Consider the following 27319-nt stretch of genomic DNA (forward strand, 5'->3'; position numbering starts at 1 on the left):
CAAACATGTTGAAAGCGATCCTGAAGCCTGCATGGGGCTCTGAAATCAAAAGGAGAAGGAGTTACAATGGATAGTCACCTTTTTAGTCTCTTAAGTCTCTTCAAGATAGTTCTCCTTGAGTCAGTTCAAATATATACTTGCTTGTTAAAATGCAGAGCAGGAAGAGATACTCTGTGTAGCTGATGACACCTGGAGAAAAAAAGAACAAAATAATTGTCAAGCTGACAAACTAAAAGCTATAATGACCTCTTTTCCACACAAGCCGGCATGCGATGGCATTAACCTGTAAGCTGAGGGTGTTTACAGATGTTCAAAGTCATGCGCTCGAGAAGAATAAGCCATCCAAAGAAACAGTGCACGCCGTAAGACAAGAGTAATCCTCTTGCCCTCACTGATAACATCTTAAAAGGTGCCTTTTACCTCATGCTCGGTGTTCCCCCTCACACAAACACAGGCTTTACAACTGAGCTGACCTATCTGGACACAAACCCAAACAAATTTAAGGCCCACGGCTTTTGATCCCGTTCGGGTAACAAGGTGTAATACACTCTCAAGTGATCTGTCACTGATTGGGAATGGCCGATTCAGGTTTTTGTGTCGCGTCCTTCAGCTGCCTTTGTTGTGTGACACGGAGAAGGGAAGAGTGAGTGTCAGGAGACATCTCGGTCGACTCGGGAGGCTTCTCCCCTCTGACTCTGAAAGCATTCCCAAGCTTTTGTTTGCTCGGGAAGATAGAGAATCGAGCGCAGATAGTTCTGGGTGACTGCTCTGGGTGTTATGGGAAAAGAATTCAGGTACGGGGTTTGCTGCAAGGGGGGGGGGGGGGGCACACCAGCAAAAAAAAATGTCATTTTTTTAGCTTGGGTCTCTGGGCTGTTAATGAGTGGAGGTAAAGGCAAGTGAAACACGTGTTCAAACTGAGGTGTGAAAAGAGAATTAGTGATGCATGCCATTAGACAAAGTTCATCTGGAAAAAAAAAAAAGTTCTTGTCATCCCAGCTCTCTCTGTTTGGCAGGTACGGCCTTATAATGACAACAGATCTCTGGCTTCAAAGCCTTTGAAAGCTTAAATGGGTTGAGGAGAGAGAGAGAAAAAAACTTTTAAGATTCCAGCCATGTTTCTCTAATACCACACAACTTCACTCTCCTGGAGGGAGCCCACCCTTCCTCCTCCTCCTCCGCCTCCCTGTAGCTCAGCCTCTGAGCTCAAGTAGATGTTGTTAGACAATACAAAGAATTCCACAGCAACACTTCATACAGAGTGGCAGTCCCGGAGATGTAATCCAATGCCATTCTTAGGCTTCATAATGTCCGCGGTGATCAGGGGGGTGGCCGGTGGGACATGTCTCGACATAGTCGGGTTCAAACGGCTCCCTCATTCTCCAAAGCGACGCTTTGTTCGCAGATCAATCCAGTCCTTCCCCCCCCCCCCCTGACAAAGCCACAGCGTTTAACAGCAGGATTAAAAGCCCCAAATCCCAGCATTGGCACTTAGCTAAAGCAACAGAGGAGAGAGCAGAACAGTGAGATCTGATGCTCCACTGGCTCATATGGCATACTGAGCGGGAGTGTGCAGGCCCAGGTGGGAACATTTTAAAAGATCTTCACTCACACTAACAACTTCATTTTCCTTCGTGCATTGGGTGCCAAATAGTTTTCTGTCAATCGACTAATTGAATAAATGATTCAGATCTGATGGTTTCAGCTCTAACAGTCTTCATTGTGATGGAAAATGTGCAAACTTTACTCAAGTCTAATTATCACCATTTTAAATCCATATGTTTAGAATATTTTCCAATCTCCTAAAAATACATTACAATTTGTTATAATTTATAGGGAAAATAGAGAAGTTGTTGAATTAATTATTCTTATTAATTACCTTCTTTTAACAGCTCAGCTCAACATTCAAAGATGCCTGTTACAGTCACGCTACATACAATACAATGTGTATACAGTATAAAGCATTCAAAATAAATGAACAACTTCTTTCAAGGAATTTCCCAATAATTAGTACCAAATTACGTAGTTCCTTGCAGGAAACTTCTTACTTATCACATGTTTTATTCGAGAAAGCGCGAAGGGTCATTATGCATATAATCAATGGACCATTCCCTGCAGAGGTTACCTCAGAATAAATCGACAACATGTTACCGGAGCGATTTAGAGATGAGATAGTATTTACAACACACTCACTGCTCTGGAATATATACGAGGTTGACACGCACCACTAGAGCACAGTCTGTGCAAGGCCTTTAAAAAGAATAGAAGCATAAAGGGGAATAGCTTAAAGTCAATGGGTGCTTGTGTAGAGCTGGAGCAGATGGAGCGGGTTACTTTACCTCGTTCACGAAGATTTCTGAACAAATTTGATGATCCTTTCCAAACAGGCGGGGTATCAGCCAGCATCTTATCTAAGTCCTGACAGAATAGAAGAAAATCCCAAATCACTCATTCATTTCTAAATCCTGAGTAATCACGACGTAATGCGATGTTCGTCGGCATTACCGTAATTACAGAGGTTTTACACAGATGAAGAGATTCTGTAAAACAGCAACAAGTGCTTTGATGACAGAAGAACTCGCCTTTTTTGTGAGGGACTTCCATCCTCTCCTACCTAAAGGAAACAAGGTTCACAGTTAGTGAATGCTGGCAGACTTTTACACATAGACATTTAGTTCAATTTTAGGGTACTTGTGATTTATTTCAGTATTTACTTTTTATGCACCTTTATACTTCTAAATATTGTACTTTTTACTCTTCTACATTTGTCTGAAAGCTTTAGTTGCATTTCAGATCACATCTTTTCATTCCTTTTCGTGTCCAGTGAAAACAAAAACAGTTACTTGAGTAAAAAGTTTTGAAGGCCAAACCCTTACTTTAGTGGAGTATTTGTACAGTGTGGTAAAATAACTTTTACTGAAGTAAATGGTCTGAATACCACTGGTGACTTATACTAACATATTCCAACGATGAATTCTACATTAAGAATATAGAACCGGGAAACAAAAGTGAAAACGGGTGTTCATGTGGACAGACGTCTCCCTGAACGCATTCCGATGGTCAATAAAGCGGAAGATAAGATGGAGGTGTTGTAAAAGGGAGAAGAAAAAAAAAGAAAAACTGTCCGGGAAACTGCATCGATAACAGTGACAATAACCCCCCACTGACACATTTTTGAGCCTGCGTTAAAAACTGGGATTATGATTGCCAAGTGATGGCTTCCTCTGAGCAGTTTGAGAGCTTTTGTCCTCATTGGGAGCATGTATTTCTTCATTTCACTTATTAAAAACATACCTCGTGGATCTGATATGAATAATTTACATGACAGCACTTTAGGTTTTGACTCTAATGGTTCACTTCTAAACGGCCAGAACTCCACCATCCTCTCAGAAACACATCTCTTTTTACAGCCACAGTATAACCATAAAACACCATGACGGCTATTTTGCAACGCATTAGAGAACAATGGCATGCGGTATGTTAACACATTAGTGCCCCTTATTTACCGCCCTCATTAGATGCCAGTGAAGACATGTCCAAAACTTGACAGCAGGCCACACACACACACACGCCTCACACCATAATCAATCGCAGTGATGCGAATGTCTTATCGTTACATTTATGACATCCATGCTCAGTTGTTTGGTCTCTCTGGGTCTCTGCGAGTTTGTTGCCACATAAATGAGCCATAAAAGTGGGGTTGCTGGGAAAGATGCCTATCTTTATGCAGGTGTTATGACTGAGGCTCTGCAAGCCGCAACTTATTGTCTGATGATGACACTTACAGGCCCTCCCTCAGCAACAAGTAACGTTCCAGGAGAAAAACACGAGGGCTTTTATTCATTTTTCCGATCTCAAGTAATTGGCGGATGAAGGGGATTTATCTGATGACTTGATGGAGGTGTAATCAAGTAAATGGTTGCTGACAAATGTGGCTAATTTACAGAGGCAGTGTAGCATCTGCAGTGCAGCACACTGGCAGTCTTCATGAAGGAAACTGCGACCTTCCCTTAAAAAAACATTGATAGCACTCTGAAAAGAAAAATAAATGAAACTTAAGTCTTGAAGTAATGTAATCACATCAGAGACTGTGTCCTCTGCCTTTTTAGACAAACTGAATTGGCCCGGTTCCACGAAGCAACTTTTCCAGGAACCTTCTTAGGAAGTCAAGAACTTTTGTTGCAACAAGAGAAATCAGGGTTTAAATATATAGCTATTAACTCCCGAAAATATAATAATATATTAATATCCCTCAGAAAGCCCATGTTGACGTTATCAAGTTGTTTATGTCAGATCACCGGTCCAAAGTCACAAAAACGTTCAATTTACAACAACGAGAGAGAAAACGAGCAAACCGTCACATTTTAGTTCAATGAATTGATTGTCAAATCTGTTGTTAATTCATTTTCTGTCAATAGATTAATTGATAAATTGTGAAACACGAACGTCAGTAATGATTCCTCCCTTCCTCTAGACTCGAGGATGTTTAGTATTATGGGAAGGATACCATGAGCACTCACTCTTGGGTTCATTCATAGTCACGGACTCTATGAAGCTGAGTGGTGTCATGTAGAGCTGGCCCTCGTGCTCCACCGAACTGAAGAGGCGGAATCTGTTTTCATAGGACGACATGTACACATCTCCATCGTCCAGACCATAGGTCCGAGCCTGAAAACACACACACACACACACACACACACACACACACACACACACAGGCAATATTTCAAATCATATCAACAGTGATAACACCGTCTGAAAGATGTATTTTATGAAATCCACGGCAGCTCTTCTAGTCACGGAAAGCCTCGCTCACATGGAACAACAAAGAGGCCCGTGCTTTAATTCAGTAATGGGGCGCATGTTATGTCAGCCATATTTGTCATCCCCATGCACCAGATAATGTCCCTACAACTGTTCAAACCCAGCCAGATCAGAAGGCTGGATTGGTGAAGACAGAGTGGATCTCTCTGTCACGTGGCACAGTGCCAGGTCCACTGGGCACAGAGCAAACACCCAGGGAATGTGTGCCCCCCTCTGCTTAACCATTAACCCCCCTCTAACCACCCCCACCTCTCATCAGATGTCAGCCCCTCCGCCGAGTCCCAGTTTCCTCTGTCCATGGATTCCTGCGGCCTGTGGCCACCAGTCGAGCGGGCCTCCCTCCAACCCACACATACGAAACAAAGAGTCTTCTGGTAGAGGTGTGCAAACCAGCCCATGTTTACTTGTTCGTTCACGTCTCCTGTGATCTATTAAAATCCTGTCAACAAGGTCAGCACATGGCTGAGCTGAAGATACTTGCTAGAGCTGGTGTGTAAGCTATCAAGGAGCAGATACACATTGTATCTTGTAACTTTAACATCTGATAGAGGGCAAATAATTATGATAATGATGCAAAACCTGCAAACTAGTGTTAGAATGATTAGTTAAGTAATTGATTAATAAATTGAAAGAAATGTATCAACGACACTTTGAAAAATCAATTGATCAAGAAAACATGCCCATATTTCCTGGTATCCAGGGTGGCAGCTAATAGTTATTTTTTATTTCTGATTAATCCATAATATTATTTTTATTAATTCATTTAATTGTAAGTACGTGATGTTGTGCCAAAAACTCCTTGTTTATTTTTTACATTACATCAAACACAGAAAAGAAGCTGGAACGACTTAAATGATTAATCAATTTACCAAAAAGTTGCTTATTGGTAGATTATTTGACTAATCGTTGCTCTGAAATAGCATATATAGATGCACATACAGTATATATATAGAGAGAGACTGCATCTATATCTATTTTGTCTTAATTTTAATACTGTAAATACTATTTATGCGACATGTATTCAGAAAAAGCAGACAAAACGTTCACTTATGGCAGCAATTAGGTCACGTGATCTAAGAACCGCCTCTGACCGTTTTTGCCGTTTCAGCACCAAAGGTCGGGGACAGCTCCTTATGTTGACGACACATTAGCGTTATTGTAGTTTTCACGTGCACGATATGATCTCAATGCAGTTGGAAATGCAGATGCTCCGTTCGTTATGTTAAGATGAAAAAATGATATAGGAAATTAAAAAGTGAAGCGTTTCTCACCACAGTACAGGCCACGTGAGCTGAACGTTCTCACTATAAAGCCGCGCGGCTTGACAAAGGTCCCACTGTACCTTATCGGTGGCAGAAACTGATGGCAGCGCGAGATGCAACAGTCGAGCCTCGACATGGCTCTTCAACCCGGAGCGTTTACCGACGAGCGAGCAGCGGCGATAATAATAGGCAGCTCCGGCCGCGGCGGTGACGCACGCTCCAGCCGCGACAACTTTCAGCGTTGTCGTCGCCCTCGAGGATGTGTGTTGTCCCCGAGCCACGAGCGTCCCTGCTCTTAAGGTGTTAGTGAGCAGAGGGATAAGCCTGCGCAGGGCAGCCATGACTGTTTACACTGAGGTGTCGTAACTGAACACACACACACACACACACACACACACACAGCAAAGAGCAGAGCAGAGCAGCTCGAGCCGCCTGCTGCTCCGAGCTCGCGAGACATGCCGTGGGTATTTCAAGTCCCTCTGGGATTACGGGGCGTCGCATTCGTGAGAGTGAAGGAAATGTTGAAATCGTCGCACAAGCATATATAGAAACACACACTGACGTACTTGACATAAAGTGTCATAGTTTTGTGTGTATATGTTTTCTTTTAATTTAAAGTAAAGCAGGTGCTCAGTTCACCACAGCACCACCATCAACTCTCTCTCTCTCCCTGTTTCTCTTATTTTATGCCCCGGGAGAAGGAAAAACAAATCCTTGCCAGGGCACGTCTGGACTGTGACAGCCCCGCCCATTACTAGTCCTGTGGTTTTGCACCTGCCTCGCCACCCCTTGCCACTTTAAGCGCAAAACCCCTCCAGGAGCTGCTTTTTACCTGCACTGCAGCGTTTATTCCGCACTTAACTACTGAGTCCTCTCCTGCCGGGTCTGTCCTCCACGGCTCCACCGAGGCAGCACGCCGCGAACAGGTATGCAACGTGAGGGCTATCTGAGCAGTAACTGGAGCCCACCCGACCCCCAGCTGATGAAGACGCAGCGGTAAAATAAGAAAACAAGAAAAAGGGAGACGAGAAATTGGTGCAGGCAAACAGTGGCGAGCGTTTCATGTCAGGGGAGAGAAATCCGCGCGTCCGCGTGTGCAAACGGGTACACGCGCTAAGTAAGGTGGAAGTAAACATGCAATAAGTGACAGTGGCAACCAGGTAGTCCACTACGCAAGAGCGCTCCCTCCGGACCTCCTCGCTGAACTTTACCCGCTGAGCTTTTAACGCGATGGCTGCTGCTGTTTTGGGGGAAGTTGGAGGCGTCTTGCACGGCATCGATGGTGTCGCGCAGGTCGGGTCTCATTTCCTCCTGACCCCACTCGGAGACAGTCCGACGCTTCTCGGGGAGCACCTCATACCTGGGGACAGGCTCTCCCGGAGCACCGCGGCGGACTTAACGCACCTCAAAGGGATCCTCAGGAGGAGACAGTTGTACTGCAGAACCGGGTTTCATCTGGAAATACTTCCGGACGGCACGGTGCAAGGGACGAGGAAGGACCACAGTCGTTACGGTAAACACCGAGGCGTACTTTTCATGTATTTAGATATATAAATATACAATATGAAGCAATATATTGGCCAACTTTTATAATAAAGCAATTGTCGAAAGAATCAGCAACAATGAAAGAGTGAATAAGAATGATGAAAATAACAATTTTATGATATTATTCTGTTAATTTTAAAACATCAAATGTATAGATTGTGTCAATAGATTTAATTTTATTTTTTTAATATACTTTATTAATATTCTTTTATCTTTGTCAAAGTCCGTACTGAACAACTGTGTTTGTCTTTTCCAGGTATTTTGGAATTTATAAGCCTTGCTGTTGGGTTGATAAGCATTAGGGGTGTGGACAGTGGACTCTATCTGGGGATGAACGACAAAGGAGAGCTGTATGGCTCTGTAAGTACCAGCTTTGCTTATTCATGTCGCCCAAATCCTCATTTTTGACCATGTGATGATGACCGACAAGGCTTTTATTCAGTTCTCATATTTTGAGAATTAGATTTTCAAGAAAATACATTTTAGAAAAATATATAAACGTGTCTTAAATATGTTTTATCTGTTTCTGCATCACAAGTCAGGACTACTTTTAATGTTGTGCCCTTTTGTTTTCAGGAGAAACTCACAGCCGAGTGTGTCTTCAAGGAGCAGTTTGAGGAGAACTGGTACAACACATACTCCTCCAACCTTTACAAACACGGAGACAAAGGAACACGTTATTTTGTGGCGTTGAACAAAGACGGGACACCAAGGGACGGGACTAAATCCAGGCGGCACCAGAAATTTACACACTTCTTGCCCAGGCCTGTGGACCCCGACCGTGTGCCAGAGCTGTACAGGGATATCCTGGGACACAGCTGAGACCTGGAGGCCCGGTCCAGTTCAGGAATAGCTGCTTAAGCCCTTGCGGGCAGGGAGCAGAGACGAGACGAGGGACGCGGGCGGGGACGTGGCCCGTGCAGGCTGGCGGACAGCAGCCCCGACCTGCAGGGATAAAGGCACCGGGGCCTCTTGCAGGAATGCATGGGCCATCTCTCAGCAGCCAGGAAGGCGGGCTAGAATGTCTGCACGCTCGGCATGAGGGGACTGTTTGTTTCAGACGAATCTAAAAAGTACCCACGTGGAATAGGAGAGGAACAGGAAACGGAGCTGAGCGACCAGGGAGCATCTCCTCTGGTCAGATGGGGACATCAGCGGAGTCCATGGGAATCTTTACTGCTGTACTCAAATGGTACTTTTAATTTGGGTTTTGTGTCAGAAAGCTGCAGTTTGTTCAGAAGGACTTTGAAGGAATTCAGTTTTTTGGTTTTCTTACCTGTGTCCAGACCTGTTTGAAAAGATGTAACAATTTATTTATTCATTCTAGATACATATATTTATGTTTTATATTTATTTATTTGAGAATATATTTTTTACAGTTAGATAAACCCACTATAGAAAAACCACTAGAGACTGTATCGATTATATAAAGACTGAGACACTGTACCATTATGTCTTTTACTCTGAAAAAAAGCTCTGCTTGTGATAAACTGTAATATGACCAAAAAATGAAACATACTGGCAACATTTAGAAAAGATCTGAGGAATCTATTTTATCGAAATATGGCAACTGTGAATCAATTTTTAAAGAATCTTTGTTATGATGGCATATTAATTCGCACCAAACAACTGTCACTTGTGTTACAGGAGGAATCTGAAGTCAACAAACTGACAACACAACCAATAAATTGCTCAAAATGTGATCAAAATGCTTTATTTTTTGTCAGCCTACATGATCAGAGATGAATGTATAACCAATGTTTATTTTTAAAGAACCCACATTTCTACTTTTAACAAAGCAATAATTTGAAAAGTTGACTTTATCGGTTGCCTTGGTCTTTCAGAGTTTAAACATATAAACCCGCTTACGAGACCAATGTTGTCTTTCTTTATGGACGCCATTATGCCGAGAGAGGGGTCGTAGAATTGATGCGCACGTAAAACTTCAAAGCCTCCGTCCAGAATCCTCTGAATATAGAGGCCATGCAACAACACGATCAGGGCCAAATAAAATCCGACCTTTATCTCGGGCACGGCAACTTTGTGTGGAGGTCAGAGCGATAAGGATTACGTGACCTCTGCTTGAGGATGATAGACTTGTTTAAATGTCTTATAAAACAAGACATGCACGCCTTATTCTCATGCTTTCAGATAGCGTCTGTTTCATTGTGTTAAAGATGTGAGATTGTTTTACTGTCCCAACAACAAAAGAGCAACAAAAGTATGTTGCAGTTGGAATGAGGCGGTGCAAATCAGCTGAATTATTATTTTCTGAAAAAGCCACTGTTGCATATCTGTTTCCTCCACGGCTGGAGAGGGGGGGGAGTGGGGGGGGGGGGGGTCTGTGTCGAAGCATGAAAGCTCGGCCTGTGATCTCAGTGTGTGTGTGATGGCGAGCCAGTGGGGGTGTCTCCATGCGGGGAGCCAACCCGGCTGCCAACTCTCTCCTGTCTGCAGTGTGATACTGTGGGACTTTCCCACCTGCACGCCCTGGAACATCAACGCGCTTCTGTCGTCGATTAATGACAGCACCCCCGGAGTGTATTATAAGCTGCGTGCTCGTGGACACCCTCCCCCCCACCGGGTGAACACACACAAGCCTATTTCAACATGAAAGAGGAGTCTGGTGCTTGTTTTCGGAAAGATGCTGTCACTCGCTCGTCTTTCTTTAGCTTCCTAGAAAGGTTAACAGGCGTGAAACTGATGGACCGGGGCGCGTTTCATTCCTGTCCCATCCCATCTTGCCGAGCTATAGAGAGCATGGTGCTGCGGTAGTTTGTCCATGACTTTGGCCGGCAGCGTCGTCAGTCTCAGTGCAGGGCACTTTGCCATCACCCCTCGTTGTGCCCATGAAAAGAAGACCTTGTACAAATCTAACAGCGTAACAGCTCTCCCCCCTTTTGACATTTTGAAGTTCATCCCTCCAAACACGCTGGAAATCCTGACTTGTGATACCTGACGCCCAGAAGTGCTCCTTGGCACTTGTTTAACCGATGTCTTTGGAGTCTACTGGCCCTGAGACAGATGCTTTTGTTCCTCCTACCCCTCCTTCCTCCAGGTGGTCCGCAGCTACACGCTGAAAACACTTAAACCCCTCATCCGCACCCACTCTGGAGGGCCGTCTCACACGCTTAACGGACGCTCCCTGACTTTCATCACCTCCTCAGCGGCGGCCTTAAAGGGCTCTCGAGGAAACCCAATCAAGTGTGTGTGTGTGTGTGTATGGCATGGGTCCACGGGCAGGTGTGGAAGTCAGTGATCTTCTGTGTCTATCCTCACCGTCCAGTCAGACAGCGCAGGTGTTCCCTCAGCACTCAAGCTCTCACACTCTGATCTCAGGCCTGCTGTTTGTCAGCTGGGGATATGACTTAGCAGCAGCAGCAGCAGGAGGAGGAGGAGGAGGAGGAGGGTGGAAATATAGCCGGCTTTGTTGTCTGCCCCCAATTATCAGAGAGCATAATTTCTATATTTAGAAGGCTGCGTTGGGGAAGACAGGGGAGTTGCCGAGAAGCTCACCTGTTGCTCCAAAGCCGAGGCCACTTCTAAGAGTGTGTTTGCGCAGGGATGTTCTCTGCAGCTTTGTGTCATTTGAATCCTGCAACTATTGATTTCAGGCTCTTTGTTGTTTGTTTATTCCTTAGTAAATTGCTGTGCGCACAAATTATGAGCTGCATGTGTGTTTATAGGGATTACAGCAGAAGTGTAAGTATAGCGTTATCCACTTGATACTTTTGGGCTTTCATCCGAGTCCAGAGAGAGAGAGAGAGAGAGAGGGAGAGAGAGAGAGAGAGAGAGAGAGAGAGAGAGAGAGAGAGGCCTTCTGGTCAAACCTGCAGCCAGGGGTCCCAAACGTCATTCAATATCAGCTTTGCGGCCCCGGAAACAAAAAACGTCTTCCACACTCGCTGCATTGTACTCCGGTTGTGCTCAATCATTTTTAGTGTCTTAGCTGAGAGGATTTTGCGGTCGACCTTCCGCAAGCGGCAATTAGAGCAGCATACCTGATTTACTGACACTCCGCATCGCAAGCTGTCAGCTCCAGTGGAAAATATGCTCCTCTGTTTGCATCACCATGGAGACTTTAGTAGACAGCAATGTATAGGTGTTGTGGGGAACAAAAAGAAGGGGAACTGTCATTTCCTCAGAGTTTAGTCTCTCAGTTCTAACAAAGCACACATAGTGAAGAACACCGCGGTGCGTTTGCAGGCCCTGCCAGAGACTGCTTTTGTTTAACTAAAGGGATGGGACCACACAGTATCTGGAGGAGGCATCTGAAGCATCTAATGCAGCACACAGAGACCGGCGGTAAATGGAACATGACTGAAGTTATATATAGTCATACTGTGATACACTACATAACAGCTTTTTGACAGTGTTTTGTTTCAAATGAAGGTATATTTTCTATCTAACTGTGAAGTTCTTGGTCAATAAAACAAGAAAACATTTATCTTTTATCTTCTTATCAATATTCAATTTATTGAAACACTAACCACAGAAAGTGTGTTCGGTCACAAAAATATACTCTGGTAGTATATTTACGCTACTTAAGTATTACTTAAAGGGTATTGCATTATACGTAGTCATTTGATCCATTGTTAATATAACAATATTCTATATATATATATATATATATATATATATATATATATATATATATATTTGCATAATGGGTATTTTTACATTTGATAGGTCACTACATTTTTCTGACAATACAAATATTCTAACTTTGAATGCTGGAGGTTTCTTGGTTGTTCTTTTAACTGATGAAGCGAATCCAAGTAAATATACACAAAAAATAAAGAAGCATTGTCTACATTGTAAATATCATTTATCTCCCCCCCCAGCACCTCACATCTGCTGACCAAACCAATGTGAGTCCCTCCGGAGCAGCCATGTCACCCCTTCCTCTGGCCCATGTGTCCACATTACAGAGTCACAAATTAGGTCTTGACATTTGGGCGCTATAATTGCCCCCTGAAAAGCATGAGGCATCAATTAGGCTCTCAGCGCCATGACAGGTTATCCCTACAGGACATAAACGCCCTGCTGGGCTGCTCGGCCGGACTGCCCCGTCAGGGCACAAACAACATGCACACAAATCTCTGTTTTAGTTCACTGGTTATATTTTGGTAGCAATCAAGCCAAGAAAGGCCATAAAGTCATCCGACATGTTCTATAAATAGTTTGATATTCTTACATATGTGGGGGCCATGCTGGAGGAGTGGCAGTAGGTCTCTAACAACAGCATAGATCCCTTTGATTTCCCGACTCTGGTGCCGCCTGACAGTTTCTGCTCCCGCAGGGCGTGGAGATCTTTAGGGTCAGAAAAAAGGTCAATTGGTTCATTTCCATAGCTTCTACTTTAAACATTCTTGTAGGCTTTGGAAGCAATTCAATCAGCAGTGAAAACAGCGTGGAATTACCAGCCGTCGTTAGCGATGCAGCATACTCATAAACAAGATGGATGTACCCCACAGGGAAGTGCAACATAAACAATGTGCAGCTAGACAATACTCTGACATATAAGGTTTTTCAGGGCTGAAAGGTATTAACACTTAATGGATATAATACTCACTTGTGCATAATTGAAAGAAAAAGAAGCGGAAAACGTGATTATGGGGAGATGACAGACGTATTTACATATTAGCATCTCATATACTGGCTTTATAAAACACAAATAGACACCATAATTGATGTGCTAAACAAATTTGAAATGGGATCACACAACACAAACACATTTTCACACATGTACATAGAAAAGATGGGATGAGAACATGTCACAATAAAGGTTCCATGAAATGATTTTATTGATAAGAACAGTTGTTAGTCCCTGCCCAGTGAATAACTAACAAAAGAGACAAAAGTCACTTGAAGCAGACAACAAATGAAAGCTAACACTAACACAAAATGAATGCAGCTCTGCAGCCCACCTTTAGTCACTAAATATAATATAACAATATATGTAATTGATCAATTCACAAATACTTATCATAACTAATGCACCTAAAAACCAATGAATAGGCAAAATATCTACATTAAAATCTTAAAGATGATGTCGAATCAGTGATGCAAAAAGAAAAAGAAAGAAACTCTTTAGTATGTTTTACTTGAAAGATAAAAGATTTTCTCAATTAAGGAGTTGTCCTGAAAAATATGATGCAAGAAAAAAAAGTCTTCCTTTTTTCATCAACAGATTACCTCACTGTGTGGAGTCAGTGTGTCCTGATAGATCATACCAAGTGTAATTGTCTATTTTGACCGTGAGAGCTGCAAGCAGCCAAAGTAAAGAGTCCAGCTATGTGTGTAATGCTCGCTGCCAGGTTGAAGAGCACGATAGAGAAAGACTGTACTCTCACTGCTTACCGGTGAAAGTGGAAATGTGCTTTGTTGCCCCTCAGTCAGGCGGAAAATTGCAAACCCATTTGTCATTGTGTGCCAAGATGCAGAGGTCAGTCAATGGATTCCTTCATGACAAGCTTACGGAATCGAATGTTTTTCCACGGCCTCACCCTTTCACACCTGCACCTCCAGGTAAAATAACAAAACAAGGGGAGAAAGAGAGAAAAGAGGGCTTAGAGCAAGCGACTTAAAGACATGGGAGGGAAAAACGATACGCGAGAAGAATTCACCGTGAAACCTTGCACGTCTATTGCCAATTTCAGCTTATTTGAACCCAGTATATGTTTAGCTCACAGTGGCAGATGAAATGCCAGGTACTGGCCAACGTCCAGAAACCTGCAGAATACCACTAATTATTCCTGGCTGTGACCACAGAACATTCTTACAGGCTCGAAAGGATGTTGTTTGTTATCCTCTCTTTCAAAACAGCAACTGCTTAATTTAAGGCAATAACAGAAACAATTTGGACATTTTTTCCACAGCTTGATTGACAGCTTAATCCTGCAGAGAGGCTCCAGGGCTGCAGCGGTGTTTGCCACAGATCTGATGCACGTGGAACATTAAAGATAGATGCCAAAACTGATTCGGCTTTTCAAATCAGTCGTTCACTTAATAGTTTTAGTGTGTCTCAGTGTGCGCACTGTGCACAAAACAAATTAAATAATGTCTGCAGGAGATCAATAGAGATCAATACCTAAGACAAATAGGCCTTGTTTTAATTGTTTTTCTGCTTGACAGCAGCTTAATGTGGGACAAGGCTGAAGTCAAACCAATAATGTTTTATGGTGAAATGTTGGTGCGTTGACCTTGAGTAGTTAGGGTCTGGATAGCTCGTTGGACTCGGCATAAGAGTTGAACAAATCGGGCTACCGGTACCTCGGCCAACATGAATTCCTGGCAAATCCCAGCGCTTGAATGCTACGCAGGGCCTGTCTTGCCAAGAAAAGCAGTGGGATTCATAATAACTCTATTAGTGCTGCGTAAAGGTGCAGCAGCGTAGCTTTACTGCCAATTTATCTCAGTGGCCAACTCCTGTACTGCAACAAAACTTTCTCTGTGGCCCAAAAACCTTCTCCCCCACAGAGAGCCGAAGTCACACTAGAATTTCCAAAAGTAAGAAATGCGCATTCAAAATCTCTCTGATGTTTTTACTAACGCATATCAAATATTAAAATATTTAATATTTTTAAATAATGACATGCAAGGTCATTTGAATCCACAAAAGTACCATAATGTCAACGAGACAATACTGCTGTTTATTCAATATTTCTGTTTTTCGTATTGATAGTACTCAGTTCGAAATTCAGAGTGTATCTATGATTGATGGATTGCCTCCACACAGCTCTCAACATGAAGGCTGAGCCAGCGGCTAGCAGTTAACCGTGCTAAAAGCACAAACAGCGCAAACAACTACAACGGGGCTGACGGAGCTAACAGTGTGGGGGGTAGCCGGAGAGTGAGCGTTATACCGTGACAACGCTGCGGGTCAGGATGACGTTATCAGCTGTATGAGTGCAGTGCAGAGCTGCAGGGATTGGCTAGCCAGTGGGGCAGTCAAACAAACTTACACATTTTTTCTTTCTGCTAAGTCTAGGAATTGTGAACAGGACACCTCTTTGACAAGATTGGGCTTTGCCATACAGTACATTAATCTGTGACTCTCACAAAGTTACATTGTATTAATCACAGGGCTAAACATGAACAAGCCCCGGCGAGTTAAGAGACACGAGTGATCCAAGAGTGCCGCTTGAGTCCCGGGTGTTTTGGAGAACAGAGAGGAGTCTGAGCCAACACAGACAACCACTTCAGAGGAATCAATGTGACTCAATAGAGTAATCTGTTATGCTCAAATCTCTGCATTCAATCCGTAATCACTTACACATTAAGTATGTGCGTGATCATGTAAAAGGTGGAAAGTGTATTCAGACAGTTTACACAGCTATCATGATGATTTTAACCTTGTAACATATTTTATATATACTTTCATCAAATGAAAAGAGAAAATATGATTGACTTGGAATGAGCTCACTGCTGTGGCTGCTATCGCTGTGATCTCTGGGAGTGTTAGCAGCGCTAAATGTTGTGGGGAACTTCAAACAGGCGTTGCTGCAGAGCTCAGATCCTCCTCCACAATAATAACCTTGAGTGCTTCTGGAAGAAGGAAATCCCCTGGCCAGGAAAGACACATCACTCCACTACAGAGGCAACGCACAGGACTAGATAGCACAAACAAAGTCCGTAGACGACTTCTTATAGAACCATCCATATCAATCAAAATCACTCCAAACGCCCTGCTTATTTCTCCCAGATTATCACAGATTCAGAGGTTTAATCAGTCGCGCCTCAAACAGGCTTTTATTTTTCCAAAGCCTGCATTTCCCCCAAAGACAACATGAAAAACCGAAGCAAAAAACTGCAGAAGATGATTCGCTGCAAGAGTCGAGCAAGACTGGAAGCAGATACACCCTTCAAAGGAAACTTTTGGACACATATTTTTAATTGTATTAGTGTTAATTCATATAAGCATGCAGTGTCGCTCCTATAATGTAGTTAACACCGTTTTTAGGCCGCTTTTATGGCTATTCAAAGTTTGTCACTGTACTAAATACAAGTGCATAGTTGAGAGCAACTTTAGTCCTAAATGCTAAGAAATGTCAGAAGTAATATAGATAAAGAGTCATGCTAGCTATTCTGTGAGGTTGTGAGACACAACAGTGCTACATGCTAAGATCATTGTGCATGCTTATATGTTGACCAGCGTGCATGCTCATGTTGACCCTGTTCATTGTCTTAGTGTAGCGTTTTAGCATTCTAAATGTTGCTTATTAGCGCTTCACAAAAACTACAGTTGACGCTGATGGGAATGTCACTAGTTTTGCAGGTGTTTGGTCATAAAGTAGTGGTCAAATTCACATTTTGACCCGACGGAAGCGCTAAATGAAGACTGAGACGATCACCAAAGTGACTATTAGCAATCTGTCCAATAGTTGTGGAGATATTTCAGTCTGAACCAAAGTGGTGAACCTACAGACATTGCCATATGGCGTGCCGCTAGCTGGCTAAAAATCGGATAGCTTTATTGAATGTCTCACCACACTTCAGGAAAAGAATCTGCAAATGTGAATTTATGAAAGTGAATTCCATCTGAGAAGTTATGCGCCAGCTAGCTTAGCCTCCTGAGAGGAATCATAATGGTGATGTGCTGTAGAGTAGTCTACATAAAGGCAAAAGTGATCCTCGGGAATATTTGAAAAATCTTCACAGTCCAGTAATTAACAAGAACACAAAGATTAGCAGTCTTTGGACACGGGGGGGGGGGTCGAAGACACTTTGGCCTTCTCCTCCTCTTCCTCCTGCTCATGCATACCTCTCCACGTCCCAGTAACTAATCATCATGCAGATCTGGACAAGAATAGAGTAGCTGAGCACACAGGAAATATCATCTTCAAGCTGTCTAGAGTTTCACCTGTGCTTCCCAAGTTCATTTCCCATACCGCACCAAGAAGATGCCAGTATTGTCTGCTTCAGTGGGCAGAAATTAGACTTCAAAGCCTCGAGACCCGGCAGAATAGTTTCGGGAGACGTTCAAATGTTCCAGTGTTTGAGTCAAGGACCATTTCTATTCCCACAATGATGTTTGCTTTCCTTCTGTCTGGTTGGCTCTGCTCCTTCACTAAGCCAGGTGTGTATTTTTTTATTGAATGTAAACTTATCTGTGAGGTGATCATAAACCTGTTGCCAACCAGGTAGGTCAGGTCTCCGTGTTATGAAACCAGAAACGTTCGTTGGGACAAAGAAACACATGGCATTATTTGATTGTGAAAAGAAGAGAGAAGTAAAATATTGCATCAAATATTTTACTCGTTCAGCCTCCGTCTTGGACTCATGAAGCCGAACAGACAGCAAACACAACCAGCTTATACCTGCATGGTTGAAAAATGAATTGAAGTTACCTTTTAAGAGAAATAAGCCGGGACGAGCTTCTCTCAGATAGTTGACACCCTCCTGCTCGGGAGGATCAAAGTGGCTCTCTGTGCACATTAGGAAAATACAGGGGACTCATTTCAAGCGCTCAAAGTGCCACATCGATGCTTAGCCACACATTCCCCCTGTCAGAGGCAAACAAAGACAGTTTTCTGGGAGGAGAAAGGCATGCCGTTTCCTCAACATGCCTCACCTGTGGTGACCAATCACAATAGCAGTTACAATCCCGAGCCCTGAAGGAAGATAGGTGAGGGTTTATGTTGTCATTGGTGGATGTTTTACAATCGCGTGTAATACATCTCGCCGTTTAATGTTTATTTTCACAGGGACCACCTCATTCCTTTGGTGTGACCCAGAAGGATGCAGAGTGTAATCATAACAGCATTGATAGGAGCGAGTTGAGATGTCTGCGGAGCGGCAGACGTTACACATTCATTCAGCTTCTGCTGTGTCAACAAGCAAAGCTGTCATCCTGAGAACTGGAAATGTTATCACGATAGTAAGCATGCACATGCATTTATTAAAGTAAAACACAAGCAGTGCAGACACCAGAGTTCTTACTTTGTCGTTTATTTTCATAGTGATGTTTATAGGAACTGTGTGGAACAGAGGTTGTTTTTAATGATAGTGAAGGTGCAGCCAAAGGGGAACTTTTGTGCCAGGTTCTCTAGGACGGTGAGTGGTGGCTGCACTGAGAAGTAAATAATGTGTTCTTTTATCCGTCATGGTTGGTTCACCTGAACAGAAAAATGTTGCTTAACAAAAATAGAAATGCTCACATCCCTCTTGTGGTATCTAGCCATACAGATGTCTTTGGTTTAATTGATTCAGTGGCAAAACAAGTATTCAAACGCTCAACTTAAGTAGCACTACCGCAGTGCAAAAATCGTCCATTACAAGCTAAAATGATCAATATTTACAGTAAGGTTATCCACATGATATGTCTAAATATTGGCCGTAATGTATTCATTGTCCTTGATAAGTTCCATAACAATGCACCATATTTGTGATTGTATTTTTTGTATGTAAAATCGTAAATCACATGTAACCTAAGATGTATAGAGTGGAGTAAAAAGTGCAAATTAGATTTCCGAATTAGAGTAGAAGTATAAAGTAGGAGTACCTCAAATTACTCTTTTTTTATCTTGTTTTTTTGGCCACTTGGGGGCAGCGCAACAGGGTATAAACATAACATTGACATATTATCACCTCATGTAACTGTATCGCTAGCAAACCGCTTCCTATTTATACATCCAGCTGACACGAGCAACATTGGAGTGTGTTTATTGTTCACCAGCTAGTCGCTAACTTTCTGTCTGTTGTGTTGGTGCTTGGCAGGTAGTGTACGGTGGGTTTCTGAGGTTCCCCATAATTGTTTGTGGGTTCATCACTTTTACATCACACACAGTCATTTGATCCACTGTTGATACAACAATATTGATTATTGCAGTTTTAACTACAGTACTTGAGGAAACGTGCTACATCGTTGGCCCAGGTTGTGAGATATTAATGTCTGAGATTACAATACAGGGGAGCAGAGTTTAACTCGAGGTGCTCACAGCCTTGAAAAATGTTTCAACAGCTATGTGTTATTTCAGAAACAATGTCCCAGATACTTTGGAATATCTCTTTTGTGCAAAGTAATTTCAATGAAAACTGTTGACAGTGAGATCTGTTTTAATGCTGTAAGAACCACAAACAAAATGTCATTCACTTCCATTATCGGGAAGGTTGCCAAATCTCAGAGACAGATACTCTCATGATGGGTAGAGGTAAGACTTATTAAGCTATAAGACAAAAGATTGATTTATCAAAAAGAACTGCAGCACTCATGTTAAAAATAACACAAAACGAGTCCCTCCATCTGACAGTGAGGCCATCAACAGATGAAGTTAGATTAGCCAACTTTGAAGAAATGCTGTTTTAAGGGTGAAGATGGAGAGTGTAAATCAGCTCAGGACCTCACTGCAGCTCACAAATCACAGCCTGGGAGGCCCTGAGCTCCAGCCTGGCACAGCAACTCAGGGCCTCCTGGAATCAGATGAAATCAGATGAATAATAAAACATTACTGATACCCTCGAGCTATGAGCTGTCAAGGGACCATTAATGGAAAATATGCACCAGTGCAAAGTATAGTTTCAATGAAAACTGTTGACAGTGAGCTGCTTATGACGGATACGGTGGATACGACAACCCAAGAGCCAAAGAGACAGATGATTTAAGGGAGCAGACGTCTGCACAGCCTTTTTGAAATCTATTTTACGTCTGAAAAGCAGTAACGTGCAAGAGTATTGTCTGTTATCTGCATCATGGAGGCTTCTCCCTGCTGTGATGTTAGTAGGGGAGAAAAGAGGAGAAAAAAAGCTGATGACAGGGTACTTTCATGTTACTTATCGTGACACCCTATCAGAGCGATCTAGATGGGCCAGACAAAGTACCACCAGGTCCCGTAGCTCTGAGCAGAATCTGATCTGTTTCATCATATCTCCCCGCCTTTAGTCCTTCAGGCAGATGGGAGGTTGGTGGTCCACGCATTTAGACCACAGTGAAAATAGAGGAGGGAGTCTGAACGAGAGATAAGTCTAGTCTTATTCAAGAGGAGGCATCTATGTTTTATGAAGGACTTACAAATGGGGAGCTGGATGAAAAGAGAGAGAAGAAAAGCTCTGATAAACTACACACACATCGTCTCACGCAACACTTCTCAGGAGGAGATAGCGTGCTCATCTCTTAAATGTCCCTAAAGCTGGATGAGGGTGCATTTGAGGATGAACGCAACGGGATCTGAGAGGAAACATCCACACGCTGTTGCATTTTCTGGTGTGCATTTCTGCTTGAGAAATGAGAAACAACAATAACACACACCACTAAAAAAAATTTTAAAAAACATTATGAGAGGCACGCCAACATTTCAGCAGTTGACGCGTCAGTGTCAGCAAATCGCTGACGCAGAACAAACTGAGATGAAGCTGACATTGGCTCGCCTCTCTCTGTCTGCACGGCCAGTTTGTTAGCATGTGCTGTGATGATGTTTCCAGACGTCACTAGATACCTATCAGCCACAGTTAGGGAAACGTGAGAGAGGCCTTCCTTGAGAGTGGTACAAGGAGGCAGTATGACTGATAAAAACAAACCTGCAAATCCTCATCTCTCCAAAAATATATTTGATATCCGCACCTGCTGTGCAAATTTTTCTGTGACGTAGTTATTAAGAAAAACAAGACTTAGCCATGCTAGCCGCTCTCTGAGACTGTATACTTAGGCAGTGGTGCTTTGGGCTAACTGCTAACATGCTCACAGAGACAATGCTGAAATGCTGATGTCAAAGAGAAATTCTGCAACCTTGTATGTAGATGTGCAATCAGTGTTGTATTTGTAGCCAATTGAATCAATAAATTCCTCAGTGCGTGCTATATAGACAGAGAAAGCGGAGTTTCATGCTCACAGAACCGTGCTGGCAGTGCCTACATGACCCAGGATGCATTGTGCGCCCAGAGGGTCCATATCCTCTCGCATGGCTCATGCAGCCACATCCTCGGCCTCTCCTTTGAATTTCTTCGGCTTTATTTTCTGGCTTGAATAAATACGGCTGAATATCCGAGTCAGCCAAAACACTGTAAAATGTGTTTCCATAACATGATCTGCACTCATATTTTGGGATGCCATTTTTCTGTTGGAAACGTAGCTAGTTTACAGTACAAGCAAAGAGTACAAGGAAGTTTTGCTTGGGTGGCATTCTACCATGTTTAGTTTAGTGAGCTGATATTTAGGTAAAGTCATTGGTTTGCCATCCGTAAAGCATCAGTGCTATGTGGTCAGTCACTGTTCCACTACTGAAACCTTCACAGTGCTGTTAATAATGACTACCAGCACAGAGAAGAGTGCAGGTATTTGGCAGTGAAGGTATGTAATTTCCTATTTTATTGTAGCTCTTGTTCAGTGCTTGTTCCTGCATGGAGCCGCAGCGGGAAACCCCAACTTCCCAAGAAGAGAGCACACTCTGCTCATCTGCACCAGCGCTGCCAGGTGTCAGCTTGTGACGCCTTAATAAATAAGCAATGTTTCCATGCTCGTAATGTGCGAGTGAGAAGTCTATAAATATTTTGAATGCTGGCTATGTTTGTTTCTACTGAGTCTATTCTAAAAGAACACAAGTTTCTGATTATAGATTTGTCCTGTGGTGGTAAATTTAGAACCATTTGGGAAATGTGCATCAAGGTACCTGTTATTTTTTATCGCACCCTTTATCTCCACTTCACTGTTAAATATGGCACTACTGTAAATTAAACCAGAATACAAATCAAAGCAAAACTGCAGATGAGACTAATTTTAGACCTTTCTCAAGTGTGCTCTACATTGTTCAAACTCTTGGCTTCAGATGCTGCAGTCCCCTGTGGAATTCTTACATGTTAGAGATAAGTACAGACTGCTCTATTCGTCAGTGCAGGGGGCCCCTTAAGGGCCCGGAGAATCTGATGTCCACATACTCTCTCTCCTGCACTCTGACATTTTCTCAGCAGTATGAGGTTACATACGAGGAAGGAAAAAAAAAAACACATCTTCATCATCTAGCCTCCTTTTTGCGAACAAAAACGGCCTCCCGCTCCTGTTTCTGGTGACACCAGGACAAAATGTCAAAAGTTCCCAAAAGGTTGCCGGGGAAACAAAGTATTCTCTAAATGAGAATGGACAGGAGCTGGTATTTTTAGATGACCTATGTATCAGTTGCTATTTTTGTCTGCAGCTTCTGTTTGGTACCATGACCTGTGACCTGTGAAGTTCTTACCGAATTTTAGAAAGGGGCAAAGAGCATAAAGTGTACTGAAGTACATCCCGGGGATTACAAGCGTTGCAGGGTGAGAGTTTGTAACCTGCGGTAGCTGCAGGCTAGCAAGGTCACAGCCCACCCAAGGGGGGAGGGAAGACAGGGTCACAAAGGCTGAGGAGGATGCATGTTCCCAGACACAAGGTAGACAGCTCCAGAGCCCAAACACAAAACACAGGAAGGCACTGGCAGACATGCAGGCAAGGCTTGATTCTTGATACTTTTCTGTAAAACCCCAAGTTAACAAATTGGCAAAGAAATGCGGCAACGCGATGAAGCCAATAGAGACCCGATTTCAAGTGAGATCACGCTGACAATTAATTGCACTTTGAATCTGAGGATATCTCTAAGCAGTGCAGGAAAGATTACAATTTGGACACTCTTGCAGACTTGATTGCAGCAGGGTCCCTCAGGAAGAAAAGGTTATACAATCTCTGAAAAGGCGGCCATTGTTCATCATCTCCAGCAAAATGACTTTGTAAAATTGAGAGGAAGAAAGGCAAACCACTGGACCAATGTGATAGCAGCCCATGAAAGTGGAGAGCACTGATGCATGAGTGAAAAGCGCCTTATGTCAAATATAATTGTCCTGCCCTGAAAAGCAAGCTAGCGATGTCTGATTTGATTCCCTCCTGTTTGGCTCAAGTTACTTCCTGTCTACTTTAAGCATGTTTGCCGAGACGTTCAAGCTCCTGGAGAGATTTTGGGATGTTCCGATGTCTTTGTCCACCATAGAGCTGAATTTAATGACCTCTCATTTCCTGTTCTTTTTGTCTTTGTTTGAAGTCAAGCGTCTTTTTCAAAGTCACTGAAACTTGGTTTTAAATCTTAAAACTAAAGTTTGACATTTTGGGAAATACACGTGTACACTTTCTTGCTGAGATTTACGCGGGAAGATCAATAAGTCTAATGGTAACAAAATCGGTGTAGCAGCATCTCCAAAGCTCAGTAATTAAAACATTAAATCTTTATTGTATAATCTGTACAAAAATGAAGTGTAAAAACATACTGTGGTTTTATGTGCAGGGATATTAGCTGTGCACAGTTATGTCCTGAAAACTTAGGTTAATTTACATTTCAAGCTAAACAAACAAGAAATAATACATTACTGTAATTAGTGAACTTCAGAGGTGCAGCAATCAACACAAATATGTGTTGATTGCTCTGATCACCTGCGGCTTTCTAGGTCATCTGATACATCAGCAGTAGCAGATCATATGCTGATCCCACCACGAGTGAGATCAACTGTCATCCAATCACGGGCTCCCTTATGCGCATCAGTTGTAGGTATAACGTAAATGCGCTAATTCCTGCAATAGCAAAACGTATAAAGACTTCTCTCTGGTTGTGCAAAAGGACAAAGGACTCAAGAGTAGCAAAATATATCCATGGAAAACGTAAAGTTGGGGAGTCATACCCACACCGCTGTGGCAACGTGCAACTGTTAAAAAGCTCTTGTGCACTCACCGGAAATGACGATCGCAACTGTTTGCTAACATTATCGTTTGAGGTTACAAATCATTACAGAATGCTAAATGAAACCAATAAACAATGGTGATGGCTTCTATCCGACAACAGGATAATTAAGTTATAATTGTATAGTGCGGTGTTCATCACAACCGCAGCTGGAACCTTCCCTTTCGCTACGTAGCCAAGATGGCGGCCATTGAGGCTGAGAAGTCTCTGCGTTTCACACTCAACTGTTACTCACAGTTCACTGCATTTTGCCATACTGGTCAGCGGGAACTCACTTGTGCACTCAAAATATTAAGTGTAAGTACAGAAGTAGATTTATGCAAATTTCTGGCGTGGCATAAGAGCCTACAGCGGTGCTAGCCTGCACTTAGCACAGTGGTGCTTTGAGCTAAATACTGTTGTCAGTATGCTAACATGTTGATGTTTAGCATAATGTTTACCATGTCAACACCTTAGCTTATTAGCATGTTAGCATGTTAACTTACGCTAATTAGCACCAAAGGCAAGGTAGGCTACAGCTGAGGCTGATAGGGATGTGATTAGTTTTGCAGGTATTTTTTCAAAAATCTTTTGGACCAATGAACATTTTGACTTAATGGTTGCACTAGATGAAAAGTCAGTAGATCACCAATTGTAGGAGGATTCATCCCCTGGGGACCACAAATGTCTGTACGATATTTAATGACAATCTCTCCAATCGTTTTTGAGATATTTGGGTATGGACAGAAGTGGTGCCATCTAAGAAGCCATGGTGCTAGCCTGGCCGAAAAAATATATTAACTAGTGCTATATAACATGTGCATTCATTCTCCGCAATCAATTGTCATAAAGCTATGGAACCTTGTACCTTGTGCAATTTTGGGGGGGTTTGACTTATGTAATTTACAGTTCTATCCTCCATGACTGGAAAATCCAGCTGTTCAGTCAAGATGGAGGAGGTGGATGTCCTTTGTGCACAGTTGCCATTCTCCATCCTGCCTCTGTCTGCTGTCCAGAGTTCCGTGGTGAGATGTCTGCAGTGGCCCTTCTCTTGGCTTTTCTTTTGCCCGTTGCTGCTGGCTTGGAAGCATGTCCAGCTGTCCCATCATTCTGTCAGCGCTGCTGTCTCCCTCAGCCCCAGATTAAAAATGGCAAAGGAGCCGCCAGGAAAAGTGGCTCGCCCCGTCTCTCAGGACTTATGTCAAAAATGTTTCAGTCCTCAGGTAATTTGCTACAGTCTGGGATCCTTTCACTATTACTTCAAAGAGCCACGCAAAGAGAGGGAAAGAGAGAGAAATGAAAGGGAGGAAAAATTATATTTAGTTGTGGGTAGTGACAGATCTACATTCTTGAGAATTGACATGCGATCTGAGTGAGGAGTCCTCCTTGACTAGGGATGCTGACTGAGTCTGCAGCCATCCTCAAATCTGACTCATGGAAATCACTGCGTCCATGGACTGTCCAAAATTAGGCTTAGTGAAACAAACTGACTCAACTCTAAAAGAGTCCATAGTCATTTAAAAAGATTGAACAGTTTATCATCTGGTTATTCACATTTGACACATTACAAGTTACTAAGGACAGGTTGCTTAATGTTATTCGTGATTTTTACATATACTACTGCACATGAATCTAAATAATTTCCTTTTGCTTCGCAAATATAAGGCATCACACTGAATGGGAACTATTCTTCTTGAATTGTAATGTAACCCTAGGCAGCTTTCTTAATCTGGAAGTAGCTTGAAGTGTATTAATTATTCTTAAATGGTCTTAGATCTGTGCACTTATGTAAATGTTGGCAAGAGAAGCTGGTTCTGCCCTCTGTGTAAGATAACCCTCTGCTATTGGACTTAAATACAAACTGGTTAAGACCTGTGGAATGAGGAAAGGAGACCGGAAATTTAGATGTATTAGGAGATTGTCACACAGCCGAAGTATTTAGTTTAAGTTATTCAAGAATCAGCCATGAAGTGAGAGATCTGAAGAGCATCTGTCCTGTGCACTCCTGCTGTTTGTGTGTATGCTTTTAAGGGTTTTTGAAATGCACCTACACAAAGGTATACACAGATTCTCTGCAGGCCGTGACAAACCCGTGACATCTCCACAGCACAACGTGCTTCAAGCTTTCTCCAAATCAGGAATGCATGGGTGCATTCATGGCAAACAAAAACAGTGATTAAAGAGGGTAACAGGATCAGCTCTAATCAGCGTGTCCTGAGAAAACGTCAAGGAGTTTTCAACCATTGTCAGGTCACTCCAAGGGGTGATCTCTTAACCTATTAATTATGTGCCTTGCCGCAGCAATCGTCCTCTCCGGCGTGAGCGACCTTCTCTGCTCTCATATGTCTGTGCAGAATGATCAAAACGCACAGAGAGACAGTGAGGGGAAACAAGCTTCCAGTGATGTGCCTGCCCTCTCATTTTTCTGACAAGGAACAATGGCCACCTCATAACTAATGGCATAGAAAGAGATTCTTCAGTTCACAGAGGAGTAAAGGGGGGGGGGGATAACCATTATCCAAAGACATGTTCTATCATGTGATGAATTCTGTTAACTAAAGCCAACCTGCCGGCGCCTCCCTGCTGAAAATATTCAGAGCTTGTATTAAAGATTTGATCATCGGATAAAGATTGGGTTGAGCATTGAGAGACAAAGAAAGAAGAATGATGATCATACATTTTGGGCTTATCACTGATGGAATAGCTCAACGACATCCTCTATTGAGCCCAAATGACAACGATGCTGCAAGACTCGACTTTGTCAATGCTGCCCTCTGTTGGTCAGAAGCTAAACATCTTCCTGACCTCTCAACTAATTTCACACTCAGTAGCTGTGTCCCAATCCAGCGGCTGCATCCTTCGGAGGACCCAGCCTTTGCGGTCCGCGTCGGCCGCGTCCTTTGAGGACCGTGAAGGCCGGACCAAGGCTGCTCCCGTGCCTAGAATCCCTGCTCAGGATATACACAAATTCACACAGAAATCATTTACAAGGATGTATTATTGTGGGTTTAAATAAATAAAAGA

The 27319-nt window shown here is 42.9% G+C and overlaps 2 protein-coding genes across 6 annotated transcripts in view; one reads left to right on the forward strand and one right to left on the reverse strand.

Annotated features, from left to right (window-relative positions):
- micu3b (mitochondrial calcium uptake family, member 3b) overlaps positions 1 to 6907 on the reverse strand; it is a 19225-nt gene extending 12318 nt beyond the window's left edge. For 2 of the 5 annotated variants that reach the window (XM_031857906.1, XM_031857905.1), the window contains exons 1-6: positions 6167 to 6905; positions 4521 to 4668; positions 2583 to 2614; positions 2340 to 2418; positions 142 to 189; positions 1 to 39 (exon numbers count right to left, since the gene is read on the reverse strand). The exon at positions 1 to 39 is cut by the window's left edge and continues 44 nt beyond it. In XM_031857906.1, the coding sequence (XP_031713766.1) occupies positions 1 to 39; positions 142 to 189; positions 2340 to 2418; positions 2583 to 2614; positions 4521 to 4668; positions 6167 to 6427 (607 nt within the window). In that variant the 5' untranslated portion in view covers positions 6428 to 6905. Of the gene's footprint in view, positions 40 to 141; positions 190 to 2339; positions 2419 to 2582; positions 2615 to 4520; positions 4669 to 6166 lie in introns of all 5 variants that reach the window. The other 3 variants (XM_031857903.1, XM_031857902.1, XM_031857904.1) reach the window with 3 other exon arrangements.
- Positions 6416 to 9404, forward strand: fgf20b (fibroblast growth factor 20b). The gene is made up of 3 exons (XM_031857907.1): positions 6416 to 7599; positions 7888 to 7991; positions 8208 to 9404. Exons 1-3 carry the CDS (start codon positions 7317 to 7319, stop codon positions 8451 to 8453), a joined length of 633 nt encoding a protein of 210 aa, XP_031713767.1. The 5' UTR covers positions 6416 to 7316; the 3' UTR covers positions 8454 to 9404.
- Positions 9405 to 27319: the final 17915 nt, after the last annotated feature.

The sequence above is a fragment of the Anarrhichthys ocellatus genome, unplaced genomic scaffold (genome assembly GCF_004355925.1).
Source record: "Anarrhichthys ocellatus isolate YVR2014 unplaced genomic scaffold, GSC_Weel_1.0 scaffold19, whole genome shotgun sequence".
Lineage (NCBI taxonomy): Eukaryota > Metazoa > Chordata > Actinopteri > Perciformes > Anarhichadidae > Anarrhichthys > Anarrhichthys ocellatus.